The sequence below is a fragment of the Danio rerio genome, chromosome 2 (genome assembly GCF_049306965.1).
Source record: "Danio rerio strain Tuebingen ecotype United States chromosome 2, GRCz12tu, whole genome shotgun sequence".
Taxonomy (NCBI): Eukaryota; Metazoa; Chordata; class Actinopteri; order Cypriniformes; family Danionidae; genus Danio; species Danio rerio.
Window position 1 is genome coordinate 40,889,899 of NC_133177.1, and position 23,158 is coordinate 40,913,056.

At 36.8% G+C, this 23,158-nt stretch overlaps 4 protein-coding genes and 1 long non-coding RNA gene across 9 annotated transcripts in view; 2 read left to right on the forward strand and 3 right to left on the reverse strand.

The window, feature by feature from the left end:
• Positions 1-538: 538 nt before the first annotated feature.
• On the reverse strand, positions 539-8,334 carry zgc:66427. Of its 2 annotated transcripts, none has more exon segments than NM_212983.1 (5): positions 539-2,389; positions 6,078-6,168; positions 6,254-6,359; positions 6,445-6,540; positions 7,578-8,306. In NM_212983.1, coding segments are annotated over 4 exon segments (765 nt in total). In that variant the 5' UTR covers positions 8,083-8,306; the 3' UTR covers positions 539-2,389; positions 6,078-6,110.
• Positions 8,335-8,429: 95 nt separating this feature from the next.
• On the forward strand, positions 8,430-12,064 carry cbln13 (cerebellin 13). Of its 2 annotated transcripts, none has more exons than XM_068222640.2 (4): positions 8,430-8,689; positions 11,088-11,150; positions 11,222-11,353; positions 11,463-11,980. In XM_068222640.2, the coding sequence occupies exons 1-4, from the start codon at positions 8,665-8,667 to the stop codon at positions 11,738-11,740; spliced, it is 498 nt and encodes a 165-aa protein (XP_068078741.1). In that variant the 5' UTR covers positions 8,430-8,664; the 3' UTR covers positions 11,741-11,980. The 2 variants fall into 2 exon arrangements, with proteins under 2 accessions (XP_068078741.1, NP_001116533.2); NM_001123061.3 differs by lacking the exon at positions 8,430-8,689 and adding an exon at positions 9,448-9,633 and having other exon boundaries at positions 11,463-12,064.
• A 1,412-nt stretch (positions 12,065-13,476) lies between these two features.
• hbl4 (hexose-binding lectin 4) lies at positions 13,477-16,885 on the reverse strand. The gene is given in 5 exon segments (NM_001114725.1): positions 13,477-14,073; positions 14,170-14,253; positions 16,190-16,276; positions 16,391-16,587; positions 16,775-16,885. Coding segments are annotated over 4 exon segments (738 nt in total). The 5' UTR covers positions 16,578-16,587; positions 16,775-16,885; the 3' UTR covers positions 13,477-13,693.
• On the forward strand, positions 15,807-20,514 carry LOC137490031 (uncharacterized). The gene is made up of 3 exons (XR_012393461.1): positions 15,807-17,503; positions 17,741-17,806; positions 18,250-20,514. It is a non-coding gene; the product is annotated as an uncharacterized lncRNA (long non-coding RNA).
• A 431-nt stretch (positions 20,515-20,945) lies between these two features.
• The window catches only part of mbl2 (mannose binding lectin 2), a 199,369-nt gene continuing 197,156 nt past the window's right edge, over positions 20,946-23,158 (reverse strand). The window contains exons 1-4 of one of the 3 annotated variants that reach the window (XM_005171258.6): positions 22,707-22,994; positions 21,885-22,095; positions 21,730-21,807; positions 20,946-21,596 (exon numbers count right to left, since the gene is read on the reverse strand). In XM_005171258.6, the coding sequence (XP_005171315.1) occupies positions 21,127-21,596; positions 21,730-21,807; positions 21,885-22,092 (756 nt within the window). In that variant the 5' untranslated portion in view covers positions 22,093-22,095; positions 22,707-22,994 and the 3' untranslated portion in view covers positions 20,946-21,126. 3 annotated transcript variants of the gene reach the window in all.

Here is a 23,158-nt window from a genome sequence, read left to right on the forward strand (position 1 = left end):
TAAATGTATAAACCTGATTTAACGTTCACAAAGTGGGGTTGAATTGTTTTCTTTTATTGTTGTACTGACATGAGGCTGTGGTGATAAAGACGGTAAAATAGCTGTAATTCATTACAAACAAGCACAGTTTTAAATTTGTAAAACTCATTCCTGAGGTGCAGATGATCACAGAGAGCGGAACAGATCTTTTAATCTCACTTGCTTTGCGCACATCCTGTTTTGTTGATGTGATTATACACGTTATACGTTACGGAGACATGTTAATACGCGTCTGTCAATCAATTTAGTGTGTGGTTGAAACCACACTCCTACAGCATGTTGCAGTGGGCCTCAAAACGGGAGGGATTTGGATCCTATTTTAAAGTCAGGAAGAAAAAAAAAAAAAAAAGACTTATTGTCCTTGTCACCCCAATATGACTGTGGACACTATACATACACAGTTCTGTCCAAACAGCTTCCTAAAGACGATTTTCATCATAGGTGCCCCTTAAAAAAAAAAAAAAAAAAAAAAAAAAAAAAAAAAAAAAGACAACCACCATCACACTTAAGCATATTTATTGTAAAAAATACATATAAAAACAATTTATCGGACAATACAAAAGATTTCGGCATAGAAACAGCATCATGGACAAACAAAAGGACAAAGCCATTTTGAAATGTTATACATATTTACACTTTAATAAATAAATACTCAATTGTTCTTTAGTAGAATGAAGGCAGATTGTCTGTTTGGGGATGTGAATATTTTCCAATCTTACTGACCAAAAGAACATTCCCAAATCATTCCAATTTGTCCGACAACTAGTCAACACACAGGATGAAGCGGGTTAAGACCCTTAGCACTGAATAATTACAGAACTTTCTATGGTATTTATACTGTGTATGTATATATATAATAATAATAATAATATTAAAACACCTTTGGAGTTAGCTAAGCCCCAGGTTAGTATAGTAAATATGAATATTGAGGTTTGGCACCACATAAGTTAAAGGGCAAAAGCTAACTTACAGAGCTTAAAAGATTGTCAAAAATACTCTGACAATACCTCCCCCGTCCACTCCACAAAGCACTACACCAACACTAAACAAAAACGTTACTGTAAAATGACCGTCACCTCTTGGCATTTCTCACGGTTTTTTTTTTTCAATGGGAAAGAACCGTTTGACTGACCTGTAATGAAAATACATTGCAATACTGCTCACAAAATATGAATCCTTGAGCTAAGGCAAAAAAGGTAACAGACCAACTGATCGTTACAAGACACGATAGAATGATGAACGTAGTAACACACACCCACCATCAAAAAAAACCTCAAAATATTGAACAAGCATCTCTGTGGAAGGCGGTCGAAAAAAAATCCTTTCCGATGCACTTATTCCATTGTTCATTCCTAGGGGGGACGATGATGATGACATCGTCATAATTACCCATCAGCTGTTCTTAATCTCTATCCTCAGGCGAAGCATGTGCCATATGGCATTACTGCATCTGACACACATCTCAGCACCACAGATGGTCTCATTCAGTGCAGAGAAGGCCTGGTGTAGAGCGTAAAGTGTTTTCTTACATCCGACACACAACAAAAAAAAATCTCAACCTGCCCTCCAAGAGTAGTAAATGCTGTCAGGTCACCATCATCTGCATTTGAGTACACACTTGAACACACACACACTTCACTGCAACCAAGAACACATCCATTAAGCTAACTAGTGGAAGTTTCACTCCGATCTGTCAATGATATACAGTTCAATTTGATCAAGAGAATAAAAAGAGCTTGATGTGGTATTGAGAGAGACTTTCGACTTGATGATGGATAAAATCACTACAAATCTACTAAATCTGGAAAATTTTACTCTGCCTTTGAAATGTTCCTAAAGAAACGACAAAAAAAAAAAAACTATCCCCAAGAACAGTTTCATATCATTCGATATATAGAAAACATCATGCCTCGTATGTAATCCTGTGCAATATTTACGCATGTACAACTCATCACGGATCAAGTAGTTCATTCAAACCAATGCAACCCCAGCAGGCTGCTCAAACTAAGCCCGGCATAAATGACAGATCGCCACATTTCCAAACACCATTCCCACGAAACGTTCCGTGTGTAACTTTTCTCTCCGTCTTTTTCGAAGTTATATTCAGTTTCACTCTGAGGTTTGAAGCAAAGAGGAAAGGCAAGCAGAGCAAACCCGCCGTTCACGCAGATGTGGAGAGCAGAGAAAAGCCAAGTCTCAAGAGTCACGTCAGATTGCTAAAGCCAGGCTCACTCCCGAGCGATTAGTCAGACCACAAGTGTTGATGCTTGTTTTTAGTTTGTGTTCCTTTGTGTCTTTCTCACAATCCTCTCGTCAGAAAATAAATCCTCCTGCCAGGGGGTATTGTCTCCTGAAATATCAATGCAGAACAAATATTAGACGAGTGATTAATGCATTCTTATAAAACAGATGGGCTTTTTCTGTGGAACACACAAGAATGGTCCCACAATTTCCACAAAGGTTTTCCCCCCATACAATCAAAGTCCAACCAATTGAATAATTGTATAAAAATCTCGAAGGAAAACAAAAACTATGCAGTTTGTTTAGTGAAAAACAAGAATAGAATGCTATTTTTTTTATACAAATGATTATCAGAGTACACCAGACAATCGTTATCTGGTTAAATATGCAGATGATACTGTGCTTTTATCCTTGCTTTCTCAAGCCTGGTTTATACTTCTGTGTGAAGTAATCGGTGTGACCCAGGGCGCACGCAACGTGCATAACTCTGCATTCATACTTCTGTGCGCTGTTTCTGTTGCTCTGTAATAAGACTTCCGAAACGCTAGTTGGCAGTGAGGTGTTTATGTTCCTCGGTGTCGAGTTTCTTCGCTGGTGTTTTGTTTTTTCTGAACGCTTTTCTAATGTACAAATGGTTCAAACGCGCTCATTTTGAGGCTGTAATCAGCGGACGTGCAACTATTTTAACCATGAGGTAAACACAAAACAAAACATACCATTCTGAGCTCCTTTACAGGACTCCACACATGAAAATAATCGCTCCATCGGGCTCATCTCGGTCCCGCACACATTCATCAGCGCTACAAAGCAGACCTATCACAGAGCTCGCGCTATGCATTGCTGCAACGTGTAGTTAAATTTTTTTGAGAGATGAGTGTCAGGGACTCAGACGGCGAGGGCTATGCTTACACGCGTAGGCTGCGCTGTACGCATACATGACGCAGAAGTATAAATCAGCCTACACTCAGACCAGGAACATGGTCCAGTCTTGCATGATTTTATCACATGGTGCAATAAAATAGAACTAGACCTGAATGTGTCAAAAACCAAAGAAATGCTGATTAATTTTGGCAAAAAAACACCTGCTCTCCAAAGGGTGGTCAATAAATGACACACAAGTCAAGGTTGTGGAGGAATATAGTTACCTAGGAACAATTGACAACTCAATTGACAAATTTTCCTCACTACTCATTAAAAACAAGAATCGTCTTCGAGGCATTGTTAATTTGTGCTCAGAAATTTTAGGAGTTTTCCTGGAAAAAATTCCATGCATAAAAACATAATCAGTTGCAGAATTTGGAAAATTTTGGAAGAATAATAAATTTTGGAAAATGCTATACTGTACACACCAGATCAAATCTCGATGTAGACTTGGATCTCTCAATGTTAAGCTTCTAAAAGACTACTGACCTACAAAGTCTGCAGGTCTTTGCGAATAAATGCTGTGGTTTCACTTTCACATATACTAAAGCATGTTTGTGGCGTTTTTAGAGTCTGTCATCTCACTGTTTGAGGATATGAACTTCACAAGCGTTTTACCCCTTTGAGAAACTCAATAAAAGCTTGATTTAGCTTGAAGAAATTGTGACAGAAAGATACTATTATTGTAGACTAGATCTCAAAGAAGAATTAACAATAAAGGAATTATACGTATTTTAGGGCTGCACGATATTAGAAAAAACTGACATTGCGATATTTTATTTTTTCACAGATAGGTCTGTTTGAAAAGAATTCATAGTTTTATATACACTGGGATAATTTTATGAGATAAACCAATCTCAAACATAGAGAAATACTGTAAAGCAGTGGTGTTCAACCCTGTAGAGATCTACCTTCCTGCAGATTTCAGGTGCAACCCATATCAAACACACCTGTCTGTAATTATCCAGTGCTGTTCCGGTGTGTTTGACCAGGGTTGGAGCGGAACTGTGCAGGAAGATAGATCTCCAGGAACAGGATTGAGCACTCCTGCTTTAGAGCAATGATACGATACAAATTAAATACACACCGCTTTATAATTTTCTGTAATAAAATCTGAAATAATCAGAAATGCAAATATAATAATCAAATGTAAAATAATGTTTAGTCCTGTAAATTTAAACACAAACAGTTAAAGTTAGAGACATATGAATGTGCCTGAATGCTTTTAACTGATTTGAAATCCTTACAGGCCCTAAAAGCACACATAATTGCTAAAAGTTTTGGTAACTTTGTGGATAAACGTTACAATGACTCCACAGTGTCTTGAAATATGGTCTATTATAATACAGGTTCGATATTGCAGATCCTGCAATGCGACTATTGCGGATGCACATATTGCAATATCGATGCTAAATCGATATGTTGTGAAGCCCTAACCTCTATTGATGTTTCATGTTTTATTTGAACAGGAATAAATCTGAATTTGAGGAAGAAAAAAATAGGACTTGAAAGTTCACAGGGTTTTCAATTATTTGGATATGCTTTATGATCACTAAAACGCATTTTAGCGATTAAAATGGAGACAAACTGTGAATAAAAACAAAAACTGATTTCATAAGACAATAAAGACGTGGTAAAGTTCAATTTTCACTGTTGAACGAGTTTGTATGGAATTTTGTTCCCCATTAGGGGAAGTCGCAACAAGCTGACCTGTCAAAGTTGACCAATCAAAAGGATAAGCTCAATGAAGATCAAGCGCTGGATGATTTGTCATGTCAAAGATGATAGTTTACTATAGACGGGGCTAAGACAGAAAGTGCCACTTTATGAACGTGCCTTCATTTTAATGGCTGTTTGTAGCTTCGCTAACCAAAATAGAGCACCCCCCCAATGTCCTTGGTTGCGCACAGTGATTAAAGTCCAAAAGTATCCATGCAATAAGAGACAAATCGTTGAAAGCGGTCTATAAGCAGATGTATATTAGCTTGACGTGGCTTTCAAATGTTCCAGCAAATGCTTTGAGCGACAATCAACTACTGCAGAGTTCTGACTGGCTGCACGTCTGTATACGTCACCGCTCTTCCTGACAGTTGCACCATGAATGTCATTTACTATCATTATTCATTATCATTTATATTGGAATACCAGAAATGTCCTTTAAAATCTGAACCCAGGGCTAGACTCGCTTATCATGACGCATACAATTTTCCGCCCATCAGAATTTATGCCTTGTATCCCACTTTAAAAAAGACATTTTGATACATGTCTCAGTGTTTTTTTGTCTATACAATCACAACAAAGGGGCCCAATGTTGTAAAAGAGTTCTCAAAATATGATCCGTTCCAATGATTTTCAATTCTGAAATCGAGGATCCACTTTTCCGCACATTTTGCATGTCTTTCTGAGATACTCAGTTCAGATCATGAAGCTCTTTTTAAACAAACAACCAAAAATCTGATTCAGGAGCAATAAAGAAGGAAAAATAAACCAAAATGTGCAGATCAAATGTCTCAGAAAATGGTGTTGAAATTATAATGGTTTAAAACAAAATGATGACACTTCGATTTATTTATTTATTTAAAACATTTCATATCATATATTTTTATTAATGCCATGTCAGCAACAATAGACCATTTTCATGGCAAAAACACATGTAATTAATAATATACAATTAAAAAATAAAATCATGAACTAGATAAGATTTTTAACTATAATACATGACAAAAATTCTATTTTTCTGACGAGACATTGCTAAATATCTCTGCGAGTGAGTTCATTTCATAAAAAAGCCTTCTGCAGTCATAAAAAGCGGGACAGTCCAACTGAAAACATTAAACAACTCTAATGAACTGATGTATTTGAATAAACAAGCTCACCTGAGTCAGTGTCATTGCACGCAGTCACATGAATCAATCAAAAGGATGCTCAGGGCAGCACGGCTTCACTTTGCTCCATGTGTCAATGCAACTGTTTAGAATAATATCAGCGATTATTCAATACATTCTTCAGAAAATTCTCTTTACTTGACCTTTTTAATTTAATCAGTGTTTACCTCTTATGGTAGACACACAGGCAGGCCAGTCGAGCGATGGTTTCTCCTTGTAGCAGGTCTTCAAGACAGATTGAACACTCTCCACTGTCCTTAGCCAGCACATCCGCTGTTGGATAATCAGATGCAATTGATTCCAGAACTAAGATGTAGCAGAAGACATACAATAATAAAAAAACAAATGGGATGCTTACTGTTATAAGGAAGAGGGGGAGAAGTCAGACAACTTAAAAGGTGGTCCTCAATCCGCCCTCCAGGGAACGGCTTGGTGCAAAAAGGACAACGAATAGCTGGAAAAGAGGAAAAAATATATCATGTAGATGACCTATTATTATAAACTAGAGACACAGTAAGCATTTTGTGAGATGCAGGAGAGACACAATCTGACACTCATGTGGCCCACTTTTCTGAACCCTCTGGCTGGACTATGCCCAACTGACCAATATAGTGGAAAAACAAAATACAGAGATCAACAGTAAACTGGGCTCACATTTGGTCTTTGCATTTCAATCCATCATGGATGATCCTGTCAGGAATGTCTGAAATGCCTATAAACCCTAAAACCTGATTACACTGTGAGCTCATTAGTCTCACGCAGAACCATTAATCTTTGTTAATCACCTTCCATATTTTATATTTAATAAATAAAAAAACTCTTGAATAACAGTCAATTGGGATTGCTAAAAGTACAAATAAAAAAGTATACAACTGTAGTGTATAACCAAAATTCCAAATAAGGTAACAAGTTTGTAAAAACGTTTTTGCATGTGGAAAACGATAAAACCTAAAAGGAGGGTTAAGGCAAAAATGAAAAGTACTCATTTTTTATTTGCTATTGAGTGGTTTGCCAAATCTTTAAGAGTTTCTTATCTGTTAAACACTAATGAATAGTTAAAAATCACTGAAAATCTGTAACCATTGACGCCAATAGTAGGGAAAACAAATTCCAGGTTTCCAACATTTTTCAAAACATCTTATTGTGTGTTTGACAAAAGAAAATTTTTGGGTGAACTATCTTTTAAAAACTTTATTTTCTACTTTTTAAAATATGTAAATGGAAAGCAAGTTATGCCCTAGTTCTTTTGTGAATGCGATACTGGAATCAAATAAAAGTAAAGTAGAAAAATGATGACAAAATAAACATTTAGCCGTTACTTACTTTGTATAGCATAATGCATATGGTGTTTAAATCCTAATATATAAACGGTGTTCCGAGTCAAACACATAGGCTGTGTTGTTTTGAAAACACAACTGGCTTAAATGTCAAAACACAGACCGAACGAAGAGTAACATTTCAAACAAACAAACAATCAGCACTTCAACTTACCACCGTGCCGGTTGTTGACTCTGTAGAGGCCGATCCACGCCTCGGACACTGGCCGTGCGTGAGTTCCTCTCACCCGGGCAGACCTTGCAGTGACTCCGCTGGCGGAGGAATGGCGACCACCAGGCAAACGTTCGGAGAAAGTGCGCTGCGGTGCACGGCCTATTTCCTCCTCGCTCACAGGGCCTCCAGGACTGCCGTCATCCTCGCGTTTCTCGTCGGCTCCATTCTCATCCGATGGCGAGGCCTCGCTGCTGAGAGACGGGGACGTGTGGCGGTCGGCAGGGCTGCCGTCGCTGCTCGCCTGCTGCCCGGTATCCGAGTCGCTGCCCTCTTCTGACCGGCTGCGGTTCGTCTCAGAGTCGTGGTCGAAACTCCCGGAGAACTCCACCATGAGGCTGGTGGGCCTGGTGCTCCGGATCCGTCGACAGGACTCTCTCTTGATGCCGTCTTTATCAAAAGATGGGGAGGCAGCCTCCTCGTGTAAACGGCTGGATCTAGTCCCCATGTCTCCCCGCGCTCAGAGCTCTAATAGCGGTCGATCGATGACTGATCAGCTAGCCCGATTACTTCCGTCACAGAGCCCTTGGGCCGTACAACCATAAGCCACATTTATTTTAAAGTCATAAAGATGGCACTGTGGATGCGCCGTGTTTTAATTTCTCTTTTAGTTATGACAACTTGCCTACCGCATTTTCCTGGCAGTTTTGTCCTGTGGTCATACACTACACCGGAAGCTGGGCTTTTTCCTTCTTCGTTTAACCGACAACGTGACGTCACGCCCTAAATTAACTTTTTATCCAATCACAGATCAGGCGCATGAATGTTTGAAAAGTACCTGATTTTTTGTTTAGTGACAAACAAATATCTGCTTCTCACACGAGAGTTTATGGGAGTGAGAACGTCAGAAACCTGTGTTATTTTTACTGAATGCAGTACGAAATGTGGAGTGGGTAGCGCTTTCGCATTAAAGTAAGAAGATTGCTGGTTCGAGTCCCAACTAGGTCAGTTGGCATTTCTGATTGAGTTTGCATTTTCTCCGCGTGTTCGCGTGGGTTTCCTCCAGACGCTCCGGTTTCCCCCAAAAGACATGCACTATAAGTTTGGTGAATTGGGTAGGCTAAATTGTCCGTAGTGTATGTGTGCAAATGCAAGAGTGTGTGGGTGTTTCCCAGTGATAGGTTGCGGCTGGAAACATGCTGGATAAGTTACCAGTTCATTCTGCTGTCGTGACCCCAAATTAATAAACAGACAAAGCCGAAAAGAAAATGAATGAATGAATATTTTAGCTATACTTGGGGATTTATATTTTATATTTGGGGATTCAATTCTGAGTTGAATACCTTGTTTATTCTTAGTTTTATTTTTAGTTATACTTAAAGTTTACTGATTTGCACGTGTTCTACTATGTTTTTGCGATATGATTGTGAGTTTAGTGACAAAAGATTGAACATTTTCACTTTTTATATACTGTATTGGGGAGCAGTGAAAACTTTTCAACAGGCCTACATTCACTACATTATGATGCTATTCAATTTCATACAACTTATATTTTAAAAGGTAATCTACAGCTTTTTAAAAACTAATTTTATTTTTAAAATGTTCATTATACTCAGAAAAACAATGTTACTTTTTACTGAAATGTTGTGGAAGAAAGGGTTTCCTATAGCATTACTGAAAAAAAACAACCATGCTCAAAAATACATTTGGAACCTTTAATTTTAAGCATGTTTTGTTTGTGACTTTTAATCTCATCAATTACTGTTTAATCTAAATCTTTTTCATCTCCCAGTGCAAACAATACAAGGGTCATGTTTGCTTTTCAGCATCATGTGATTCCATACTGACCCAAACTGTTCAAAAATCAAACATAAAAGCATAAAAACAGCACAAATGTGTGCAGCTTTGAAAATGTTGGCTACTCAAAATATGCTAATATTGGTGTGTGTCGGGGTCTCACTGGCACATGATTTAATTACACCAGAACAGTTAAAAAACATTGAGGCAAGACTAACAGCCACAGAGGAAACACTGAAAGAACTGAAGAGAGAGAATGAAGGTAAATGTCTCAGATCAGTATTTATTTATTTATTTATTTGCAAAAAAAAAAAAAACTGACATGTTTGTATCAATATTTGTAGACAATACAGAATATGAATTACATTGTCAATAAAAAAGTAATAATTTAAAATAATAACAATAATAATAAAGAACCTGAAATAAACTTGAGGGTAAGGCATTTAAGAATCAAATACAGTATATTAAAGTCATTACAAAATGAAATAGTTCTGTTTGCTTTCTTAGTTTTCAAATAATGAAATAATATTTAAATAATATCTGAACTCTTGCAAAAAAACAGGAATATTTGGTTTGGTATTAGTAAATTTGCATTTGTGGGAATGGAATTTACAAAGAAAAGAAATTAAATGATAACAAAACAAGCATTTCTTTTAGTAGAGACAAACCAGTATTTATTAGAAATATCTGATTGACTGGGTGGTGCGATGGCGCAGTGGGTAGCGCTGTCGCCTCATAGCAGGAAGGTCACTGATTCGAGCCTCTGCTGGGTCAGTTGGGATTTCTGTGTTGAGTTTGCATGTTCTCCCCGAGTTGGCGTGGGTTTCCTCCAGATGCTCCGGTTTCCCCCACAGGTCCAGAGACATGCACTATATGTGAATTGGGTGAGCTAAAATGTCCGTAGTGAATGTGTGTGAACAGGGGCAGATTTAGTGATTTTGGGACCCTAAGCTATTCCAACCACGGGGCCCAAAAGTTCTAAAATGCACCTTTAATTTCTTTATTATTATTTTGCAGTTTTTCTTAAATTATTCTTTCTCCTTTTCTACTTTTAATCTAAATGCTAAATAATAATAACATGTAAAGCATTTTGTAAAACATTTAATGTTTCACTTAAAATGAATTCACAACTAAATAATAAATGAACTATTCCTTTTTAAAAACTAAATCTTTACTGATTTGACTGCTGGACTGGTCCATGGTTAAAGGTGGGGGACAAATTTGCCCAAATAATTACGGTCAAATTACTCTCACTGTACAAAATATGATAGAAAACAATGTTATATATAATTTATAGGTATCATTTATACGTCTAGGTATTTATTTGGGGGCCCTCAGATTTCTAGGGGCCCTTAGTGGCCGTTTACCTTTATTGGTTAAATCCGCCCCTGTGTGTGAGTAGGTGTTTCCCAGTGATGGGTTGCAACTAGAAGGGCATCCGCTGCGTAAAACATATGCTGGATAAGTTGGCGGTTCATTTTGCTGTGTCGACCCCTGATTGATAAAGAGACTAAACTGAATAGAAAATGAATCAACGAATGAATGATCTGCTTGACTTCAGTTTTACAAGACATGAAACATAAAGTTTGTATAATATATATATATATATATATATATATATATATATATATATATATATATATATATATATATATATATATATATATATATATATATATATATATAATAACATTTTTGGAAATGTTTTTTTTACAGCTTTAAGGATCTTGACAAAGGTCTCGAGTGATAAACTTGAATCAGTGGAAGCAGAAAGTAAAGGTAAATTAAAATATGACTTGTGTAAATATGACAAAAGCAAAACAAATCAAACTTCTTTTTTCTTTTCACAGCCAAAAAGGTTGCCTTTTCAGCTGGACTTTTGCAATCCGGATCACAAGAATTTGGACCCTTTGAGACTCGAAAGACTCTGATTTACAAAAAAATCTTTGCTAATGCTGGAAATGCTTATGACTCCAGCACTGGTAACCTGAGTCATTCATTTCTCTTTATGGCATTAACTGTTATGCCAAAGTATGTTTTTAAATAACACAAGGTTTTTTTTATATAATTCTTGAATTATATGTCTTGCAGGTATTTTCACAGCACCAGTGAATGGGGTCTATTTCTTCAGATTTTATGCTCATGCTCATCCTACTAAACAAATGGCTGTCAGCCTCCATAAAAATAATCAGATACAATGTTCAGTGTTTTCTCGGCATCCTGCGAGCAATGCTAATGGCAGCAATGGTGTCGTTCTCTCACTGGACAAGGGCGATCAAGTGTTCACACAGCTGTGGGAGAATAACTGGGTGTATGATGATGATCTCAGCTACACCAGTTTCAGCGGCTTTCTGCTTTTCCAGTTGTAATTGTACACAGAATCCAAGATTTAATTAGACAAAACAATATTTATATTACTATTCTCATTATAATGATATTTTAATATTTTTAATGATATATTTACCTCAATGGACACCCAACATTTGCTATCTGTGGACGTTTGTTCACCAAGTTTGTTTTTTCAGATGTGATTATTTTTCCAATGCATAAAATTATATCCTTTTGTAATAAAACTTTTTAAACAAATACAAAATTGTACAAGTACTGGCTAGCCAATGCGTCGTCCTTAATCTTTATTGCCGTTCATAAATATGGAATACGAATAAATATGTGACCTGATTTTTTTGATGATACAGAAGTCTGCAAAAAACTACCATAAACATCAGTGAGTTGGCATACAAATAAATCACCTGATTGCCTTCATTTTTGAAGTTAAAGAGCAAATGTTTGCATTTAAATACTATGATTATATGCTTTGCTTTGTTTAGTTACTGCTGAAAATGAAAAGTCTGCCATTATTTACTTGCCATCAAGTTTTTTTCAAACCCATAAGAAAACTTTGGGGCATTACGGTGGCACAATCGCCTCGGCTGGGTCAGTTGCATTTCTGTGTGGAGTTTGCATGTTCTCACCGTGTTTGTGTGGGTTTCCTCCGGGTGCTCCGGTTTCCCCTATAGAGTCCAAAGACATGCGCTATAGGTGAATTGGTTAAGCTAATTGTCTGTAGTGTATGTGTGTGATTGACTGTGTATGGGTGTTTCCCAGTAATGGGTTTAGCTGGAAGGGCATCATGTATGAGTGTGTGTCTGAATGAGTGTGTATTGGTGTTTCCCAGTACTGGGTTGCAGCTGGAAGGCCATCTGCTTCGTTAAACATATGCTGAAATAGTTGGTTGTTCATTCCGCTGTGGCGACCCCAGATTAATAAAGGGACTAAGCTTTAAAGAAAATGAATGAATGAAGAAAATTTTGATATTTTTAACCAAATCCAAAAGATTTCTGTCAATCTATTGACAGTCTGTTCAACCAACAGTTCTAAACATTATTTTCCATTCAGCTTATTTATTACAAGTTGCCACAGTGGAATGAACCACCAATCCCAAACATTTGTATAGAAATTTTTTAATAAATAAACTTTAATCAAGCTGTGATTTTAAGTCTCATGAAGAGACAACCAAGAGACACATAAGATTTTTAGCCTTCATCATTCATTTATTTTTCTATTGCTTAGTCTCGTTTTCAGAGGTCGCCACAGCGGAATGAACCACCAACTATTTCAGCATATGTTTAACGAAGCAGATGGCCTTCCAGCTGCAACCCAGTACTGGGAAACACCAATACACACTCATTCAGACACACACTTATACACTACAAACAATTTAGTTATTTTACTTCACCTATGTGTTGTCTTTGAACAGTGGGGGAAACCGGAGCACCTGGAGGAAACCCACACTATCATGAGGAGAACATGCCAGGACTCAAACCAGCAACTTTCTTGCTGTGAGGCGACAGTGCTAACCACTAAACCACTGTTTTTTGAGCCTTTATTCACATGAATTGATCAACAATGTTTAGAAAAAAAATCAAGTTTTATTTTTTGAAAGCTCAAGTACACTTGCTTGATACAAAAGTACTAATGTAATATCTCACATATTTGGTTAAAATATCTTAATTTTGGGTCACAATTATTTACTAAAGTCCTATGACAAGGTAAATGACAACAAAAGGTTGATAGAAATTAAAAATAACTTTCCAGAGATGCACTATTAAGTAACTCAATATTTATTTTCATTGCATCTTCAAAATTAAACACACAGTTCACTTTGAACAATTATATTACATTTCTAAGCAAAACTTAAACACTTAAAAAAGCAAGCAACAACCTTTGTGATGTCACTATAACAGAAACCTAATATTTTATTAATTGTGAGTTTCCTTTGAATCACTTGTTATTTATTCATCGTAACAATAACATAATCTGTTTCACAGTTCACACACCACATGCCACTTTGAATTACAGTTAATGTCATTCCACACACCAGTTTTGTAAACAGCTGTACAATCCTCTGCCCCATTATAATCATTCGGCTCCTTTTCTTTCCAGTTAGTGAAAGTTAGAGGCTGGTCGCTCAAATCTACAAAATGCCCCTCTTTCTTTGCATCTGTTGCACCAACATGTACATAAGTAGACTCGAGGGCCTCTTGCAATGAAATCAGCACTTTATTCTCATCCTCACTTCTTGGCAGGACAATTTTAGCCCCGGCATCAGAGCAGAACTTCTGTGCCGTTTCAAAATTTCCTACCAGGCCATCAGACACATAATACTTCTGTCCCACTTTCTTGAACATGCGAAATCCAAGGACTAAACATAAAAAAAAGATTTTACCAGCATTTTCTTATTTAAACATTTAATAAAATAATGAAAAAATACAGTGCAATCACTAATGAGTAGAAATACCTTTATCTATTACAGTGAGTCTGTCTGTAAGGTGTTTGACGTCAGATCGAAGCTGTGTTACTAATGTATTTTGAACATCAGTCCCTGTAAAAGCTCAGCAGAGTGAAAATCACAGGCAGAACGTGTGAAATAAACTAAGCTTAGTCACAATTATTTTGTACAGTGTTTAAGATATAATAACATACGAAGAGTTCAGATGCAAAAACCTCTGAAATTTTTTCAGGGTTCAGTAATTTCACTTTTATGGAAAGAATAAGTTTTTCCATTTCTTTTAACATGAAATAACTACATAAACAGAGGCTGAGAAAATTTCAGATAAAACTTAGAGGTTTTTGAATCTGAACTGTTCATAGTTCAAAGTCTTGACGTCGATCTCAGTTGTAAGAGTAACAAATAATAACTTGACTTCTAGTTGATCCTTTGGAAAAGTGGCAGATGGTAGATTTTTCAGATGAATCATCTGTTGACCTGCATCTCAATAATCACAAGACCAATTGGAATCCGCATGGACCCAAGATTCTCACAGAATCAGTTAAGTTTGGTGAAGAAAAAAAATCAGGGTTTGGGGTTACATTTAGTATGGGGATGGCAACGACAGCCTGAGGTATTGAGACGTTTGTGCTGCCCATTACATTACAAACCGCAGGAGAAGGCAAGTTCTTCAGACGTCAAAGTTCCTGAAAGCAAAGAAGGTCAACGTGCTCCAGGATTGGCTAGCTCAGTCACCAGACATGAACACTATTGTGCATTTTTGGGGAAAGATGAAGGAGGAGGCATTGAAGATAAATCCAAAGAATCCTGATGAACTCTGGGAGTCCTACAAGATCGCTTTCTTTGTTATTCCAGATGACTTTAATAATAAGTTTTTAGAGTCATTGCAGAGTTGCATGGATGCAGTCCTCCAAGCTCATAGCATTCAAACACATTATTAGTTCTTTTTCCACTGCACCATGACTTTATATTCTACTCTGAACATTATTTCTGTTAAGTGACAAGACTTTTGTCTAAGCAAAGTCAGACCGTACTGTCCTAATTATTTGAAAAATCAAGACATGATCATATTTTATTTTGGTAAAACCAAGAGGTATTTGCCTTTTATATAAGCCACTTCTAATTGATCAACTAAGTCAAGTTATTATTTGTTGTTTCCAAAACTTGAAATGACGACAAGACATTTGTCAGGTAGTGTACAGTTGAAGGAAAAATGATTATCCCCCCAGTGAAATTTTTATTCTGTTCAAATAATTCCCAAGTGATGTTATTCCTAAGTGAAGTGGTTTGCATGATTGCCTTACAAAAAGAAGGTCGCTGGTGATAAGCCCTTTGAGTGTGTGAGTGTTTGAAGAAGCAAGGGCATTTTCACAGTTTTTCCAATTATATTTTTTTTCTTCTGAAAGTCTTATTTCTTTTATTTTGGCTTGATTAAAAGCAGTTTTCTCATATTTGCTAAATTAATCCGACAAACAATTTTTAAGGTTAATATTATTAGCCCCCTTAAGAAAATGTTTGTTTTTCAGTTTTCTACAAAACAAACCACAGCTGTCAAATGACTTGCCTAGTTAAGGTACATGTTAACGTAATTAACATGTTAAGTCTTTAAATGCACCTTAAGCCGAATCTATCCTGCAAAATAACTAGTAAATATTATGTACTGTCATTGTAAAGACTAAAGAAATTAATCATTAAAATGATTATGTTAAAATATGTGTTGAAATAACTTCTCTCAGTTAAACAGCATTTTGGAAATGTTTGACTAATTATTACAATTTCACAGGAGGGCTAATAAGTTTGACTTTATCTGTATATATAAGCTGTCAAAAAGCTTGTGTTCATGGAGTCTGACAAGCTAAAATCCTTTAGGATTGTGAAAAATTGCACATGCAGAGTCACTAATACAGCCAATTAGCATCTGCAAATTATACAGCTAATTAGATTCCTCAGTCAACATTAAAATTGCAAGATTACTGGAGAGATGCTCGAAAACCCTCCATCTACCCCAGCTCTATAGTTTTAATTTTACCTGATAAACCTGGACTTCCTCTGTCCCCTTTGTGTCCAGGAGCTCCTGGTGGTCCTATTTTTCCTGGGGGTCCCTGTGCACCAATTCCTGCAGAGAGAGATTATCTCAATATCTCTCACTATCTATTAATTTGTCATTGCCTTATAATGTTCCATAACTACAATAACTTTATACAAAACAAAACAAACAAAAAAATTGAACCTAGATCTCCCTTTTCTCCTTTTGGTCCAGGAAACCCATCTCTTCCATCTCTGCCAGGGCTGCCATTGTTTCCAGGTATGCCAGGAACACCAGCATAAGATGGACAACTACTCTCAGACGCGGATAATATAAGCCCAGACTCCATCATGAGAAGTACAGCACAGAGCTGATGCTTTAACAGCGCCATCTGCTGCTCACTGTTGATATAAGCAAACAATTTCTGTTGCCGTGATATACATGCATATTACCATATACAAGCAACTTTTGCCTCATATTTTTAATTCTTTACAGGTAAAAGTCGTTCTGACAAAATGTGGTCTGACAAGTGGACAACACAAATTACAAAAAATTGGCATACATTTACTTTAAAAGGCATAATCTTACCAACAGATCACGCCAAGTGATAAATGTGAACAGTATAGACTCTTACTCCGACTGCGGCCTCGTTTACACTAATACGTTCTAGTTTTAAAACGCTTTTTTTTTGCTACGGTTACTTCTTCCGTTCACACGGAGTTTTTGACCCCTAAACGGAGGCGTAGCTGCCAAGAATCGTTCCCTGATTGGGGCGACTTGTTTCTCAATACAAAGTACACAAAGTTTGGACTTGCATTCTTGTTGTATCTGAATAGGGAGAACGAAGGCGGGTAAATATTTAGTGTACTTTATAACGTCTCTCATCTCACCCTGGCTACACTGTTTCATTGTAAAATATATAAATGAAAACATTATATAAAGCACTGCCTCTTTTAACTGTGCTATTAACGACTCAAACATACACTGCATTTATTCATTTAGAAGATTTTTTTATCCAAAGTGATTTTAAAAAGAATTATAAGAATCATCCAAAGACAAGCTAGAAATACATTGTTACATTGAAATGGCACCCTTGAAGCTCCAGTCAGCATGTCTGACTGCGATAGTGACGCTCCTGAAGCTGCTGGTGCTCGATCTGGTCAGTGTTAGTGAAGCTCCTGATGCTGCAATCAGCATTGTGTCTGTCACAGGCTATATGCGAAGCTCCAATTCGCTTTGTGTCTGAGTGCTGATGCCACTGAAGCTCCGGTTCATCTCCAGTCTGACTTGAGTGAGAACATCCAACATTGTGCTCAGGTACAAAGGAACCTTTTTTGCTAATTAGGTTTTTATTTGATAATGATTTGACATGTACTCTGGTAATTGATTAATTATACAGACTATATGAATATAATTGAACTTCTAATCATAAATCCAAATTAATTTAGATGAATTATTATTCTATAATTTTTGTTTTTTAATTAATAGTGTTCATTGGTTTGGATAAAGATGTCATTGCTTGTTTTTTTAAATTCCCTTATTTAACTTTTACAGCCATCTTCAACCAGTATGAAGTTGCCAATCTGCTGGGTCAAGGAGGATTTGGAGCTGTTTGTGAAGGCAAGATGAATAAAAAATCAGTTAAAGATCAGTGAAAGATCAATAATTAGATTTTGACATTTATTAAATTGAATTTAACCTTTTTAAGTACCTAGTAATTTCCTTCATCCTAGTCATACCTGTTGCAAGTCTTTATAGTGTATGTTTTGTCCAGTGAGAATCTGACCTCTGTGTGTCAAACTGTCAGATGAACCAAATGATCTGACAGTTATTTTCAGATGTTTTTTGTATATGTTTATAGTTACATAACATACCTGCTCTTGGTAATTAGGATTAATAAAGGATTAAAGGATCAATAATTGGATGTGGATTGATTTTCCTTTTCTTTTTTAAGCGAATACATCAACAATGCAAGTAGAGTGTGGTTTATGTTTCATAGCATTTTTTAAATATTTGTAAATATAATCTTCATTTAACCATAATCAAATCTGTCTTTCTCTTAGCCATGGTCTGATGGTTGTGGAGGTTGCCCCATTAATTCTATCAAATGAAGACACTGACCCCTAAATTAGCCAGCTGTAGGACTGGAATGGTAAGGAAGACTATTACATCCTGATCCTGGAGCGGCCTGATCCCTGCGAGGACCTCTAATTTCGCCCAGAACTATGAAGGCAGACTCTGTGAATCGCTGGCACAGCTTGTCATGTGGCAAGCAACAACAGCCATGTATGTGAGCTGCCTACATGGTGTTTTCCACAGGGATTTTAAACAGGAAATCCTCCTGATCATCAAGGACATGCTAGAAATCAAACTCATCGACTCTGGCTGCGACAATCTCCTTGAGAGTGCTGAATATACCTTTATGGGTATGCACTGAAGCATTAGATTTCCAAATATGAAAAAATTAAATCTGATCTTTTAGAATTATTTTATTATTAAAGTTTAATAAATGTTTCAATTTTGTCTGTTCAAGTTTAAATTTTATTCTTGGTTTTCTACAAAAAAAACTAAGAAACTGAAGAAAAGGCAAAGAAAAAAATTACAACCATCCCATTCTAATAAGGAATCTACGTTTTTATGCAACTTGAAACAGTCAGGTCTATTCTAAAAGAAAAGAAAAACATTGAATGTCAACAGTCAAAGGTTCAAAGCGTTTTATGCAACTGGCCACTGGATTAAAGTTCAATGACAAAACAAAAATCTAACTAAAACACTGCATATTTTCACAGCCTACCTGATTTCACCAAATAGGACATGTTCCTGATTTAAATAGCTGTTAATCCGTGATCACATTGTACTTGGCTAAATCATGACGTGCTATTTTTACTGTTCTCAATTTCAGACCCATAATTTATATGTAATATTTGAAAAGAAGACACCTAAAACACACCTATTTGTAACCTAAAAATCAAGATGAATAAAAACTGAAAAAAGATGATAGATTTCACCTTCTGAGAAGTTCTCAGTGTTTGCTTAACGTAAATACACTTTGGCGATGGCATCTTTTGATATTATTGGGCTAGTTTTATAGGCCATTTAGGTAGATTTGTTGGGGAAAACTGGCAAACCCTGCCAGCACATGAAATGCTTGAGCACTTAAGAGATGCTCTGTAAACATTATGTGTTTTGTGAATTTGGTATCTTTGCTTTTCTATTATCACATCTCACATGTTTTACATTTTCAGATATCACAATAAAATACTATAACAGTAGGTAGTGCTGTTGGCTCACAGCAAGAAGGTCGTTGGGTCGCAGGTCCGAGCCTTGGCTGGGTCAGTTGGCGTTTCTGTGAAGAGTTTGCATGTTCTCCCTGTGTTTGCGTGGGTTTCCTCCAGGTGCTCTGGTTTCCCTCACAGTCCAAAGACATGCGGTACAGGTGAATTGGGTTGGCTAAATTGTCTGTAGTGTATTAGTTTGTGTGTGTGTGAATGTTTCCCAGAGGTTGCGGCTGAAAGGACATCCGCTGCGTAAAAATGTGCTGGATAAGTACTGTGTACTGTGTATTGTCCGCTGTGGCACCCCAGATTAATAAAGGGACTAAGCCGACAAGAAAATGAATGAATGAACAATGAAATACTGAGAAATCACAGGAAATTGTGAAATATGCTAAATATTTAAACTACTTTTGCATTTCTTAGTAACACACCAACACATTCATTATTTCTTCAAGCTTCGTTATTTTTTTAATTTTATTTAATTTTCCTTCAGCTTAGTCCTCTTATTTATCAGGGGTCACCACAGCAAAACTGTCAACTTATCCAGCATATGTTTTACACAGCGGATGCCCTTCCAGCTGCAACCGAGTACTGAAAAACACTCTCATATTTACACTCATACACTACGGCCAAATTTAGTTCATCCAATTCACCAACAGCACATGTTTTTGGACTGTGGGGGACACCGGAGCACCCGGAGAAAATCCACGCCAACAGGGGGAGAACATGCAAACTCCAGACAGAAATGCCAACTGGTTTAATCAGGACTCGAGATGGCAACCTTCTTGCTACGATGCGACAGTGCTAACCACCGAGCCTTACAACAACATTCAATGTTTGTCTATATATTAAGAACTGATTAAAGGAGAATCAGAAGTGAATTCATGAGATTATTTCATTTAAATGCTTAAATTACATCAGACGTATAATATTTACTATGAAGTAGCTACTTGACTCGTGCCTGCATAAGACTGTTTTTGCTTTGCTAAACTAAGAAATAAAAGAAAACTGCTGTCAGATCACTGATCTTTATAATGCTAATTATAGTAATACAAAATAATAATAATCTCGGTCAGTTGGCATTTCTGTGTGCATGTTCTCCCTGTGTTTGCGTGGGTTTCCTATGGGTGCTCCGGTTTGCCCCACAGTCCAAAGATATGCGGTATAGGGGAATTATTTAAACTAAATTGGCCCTAGCGTGTGTGTGTGTGTGTGTGTGTGTGTGTGTGTGTGTGTGTGTGTGTGTGTGTGTGTGTGTGTGAATCAGTGTGTATTAGTGTTTCCTGTACTGGGTTGCAGCTGGAAGGGCATCCGCTGTGTAAAAATATATGCTGGATCAGTCGGTGGTTCATTCTGCTGTGGTGACTCCTGATAAATAAAGGGACTAAACTGAAGGAAAATGAATGAATTGAAGAATAATAATCTCTAATATAGATCAGTGGTTCAGAGGTAGCTATGGAAAAAAGAGAAATTTTCAGTTTCTCTGGATTTAATGGATTTTATTAGGCAAAATTTTTACATTTAATACAGTTAATCAAAAAACTGCATGTTCAGAGTTATGAAATCAAATTTTCATTTCTTAACTCCTCTAAAGTTCAACATGTTAGAAAACTTGACATCTTTTTATTATTTTGTGCAAAAAAGCTGTATAGTGTGGTACACATTCTATTTGATCTCTATTTCGCATATGATGGGATACAGACTATCACAGCTGACATCATCCCATAAGCCTGAGTCTGCGATAGCACCACAATCTTGTGCTCCCTTATAGTTATCAGGCTGATTAGGACCCCAGTTGGTAAACGTCAGCTTCTTTCTATCAGTGTCTACAAACTCTCCCTCTTTTTCTCTGTCTGTGATTCTAATAAATAGCCTTTTAAAAGCACTGGATACAAATACTTTCAGTAATGCATTTTCTTCAAGAGTTCTTGGCAAAACTAAAGCTCCCCCATTGCTACTGCAGTACTGCATCCCCTTATCAAAAGTCTCCTCGACGTCATCAGTAACGTAATATTTCTGTCCAACTTTTTTGAACGTTTTAAAATTCACAACCTTCTCAATCAGGGCAATCTTGTCACTGAGTTTCTGGAGCTCAGATTTCAGTGAGTCAGACATGCAGTCCTGTCCTGGTAAGCCTGAAATTTGACAAAGGTATGAGAAGACATATGAAGGTATAGTTTTTTGTATTAAATATAAATTATTTACAATTCAAAGAACATGATTATATTCACAAAAAAAGTTCATTTGAATCTTTTTAATGTTATATACCTGATGGTCCTCTTTCACCCTTTGCTCCGGCTGGTCCAGGTGGTCCTGCTTTACCTGGTGGCCCCTGCACATTCACTCCTGAGACAGTATAGTAGTATAAAACACACTTTATTGGAATCAGTGAAACAGTGATACAGATTTACTCTCACACTAACCTGGCTCTCCCTTCTCTCCTTTGGGTCCAGTGGCTCCATCTCTTCCGTCTCTCCCGTCTCTGCCAGGCAGACCATTGTGTCCCGGAGTACCAGGAACTCCAGCATAAGCAGGACAGTTTAGGCTCTGAGGGTCAGCAGCTCCAGCCAGCAGCTGCAGAACAAGCTGAAGGAGCAGAAGAGCCCCGAGGAACAGCTTCAACAGCGCCATCTGCTGGGACAAACAGAAAAACCTCACAGAACTTTTCCACAATCTTTAAAAGACGACTATTTCCTCGTTTGTTGTTTGCTGGAGATTAAATCCTTCAACTTAAGGTACCTCAGATAAATAGGGTTTAACTTTTGGAAGATTAATTATGGTGTATATTATTAGCATATAAGAGGTTTAGTAGTATATTACAATGTATACAGTACAGTTCTGCACGATCATAGCGCTTATGCCGAAACAAAACTACAACCTTGCCTTACTTACTATCAACATGTAGTAGCACGAGTTTATTAAATAAAAATGTATAATTAGTGAATATGTGTTCTTTAAAAATAATATCTAAATGTTTGCTATATGGGAAAATTCTGAAACTAAATTATCATTCATTTATTATTTCTTGACTGACAGATAAAGACTATTTCCTCGATTTAATTTTTGATTTATGAATTTCTAAAAGTTCTTCATGTGGTCCATCTGGGTAAGCATATAATCATAACACAAAATAGAGTGCATCATTATGCTTCTTTGCTGGATAAAAGAGTGCAGTTCACAATTTCTGTTATTTTTAATTATTTCATTTATTTACTGATATTTTAAGAATACATTCAGGTACTTACAAGTTTATTAATGTAGCCAATGTGTCTGTTCCTTAAGTCTGTAAGAAAATTGACTGGCGAGGAGGGTCGTCTGGTTTAAAATCTGTATGCTCGTTGTTGTGAATCTTGTAATCTTGTTCACCCTACCGCCCATATTTATGGTTAACTGTTTATGAGTATGACTCAGGTCAAAGGCCCATTTCAGAGAACTATTAATAAAATAAGTCTGGGCCCAGAAATATTGGAGGTAGACTGTTAAATACGTGTGTGGAACAGCTCTCTGAAATATTTCATTACATTTTTCGCAGTGTCTTATGTTACAAAGGGTTCCTGAAATTTAGAAAAATTCTGTTATTGTTCCTAAAGCCAAAAGGTTTCCTCAGGAGATAAATGATTTCAGGCCTGTTGCCCTTACATCATTAGTTATGAAGTGCTTTGACAAAATTGTTAAAGATTAAATTTTATATGAACAA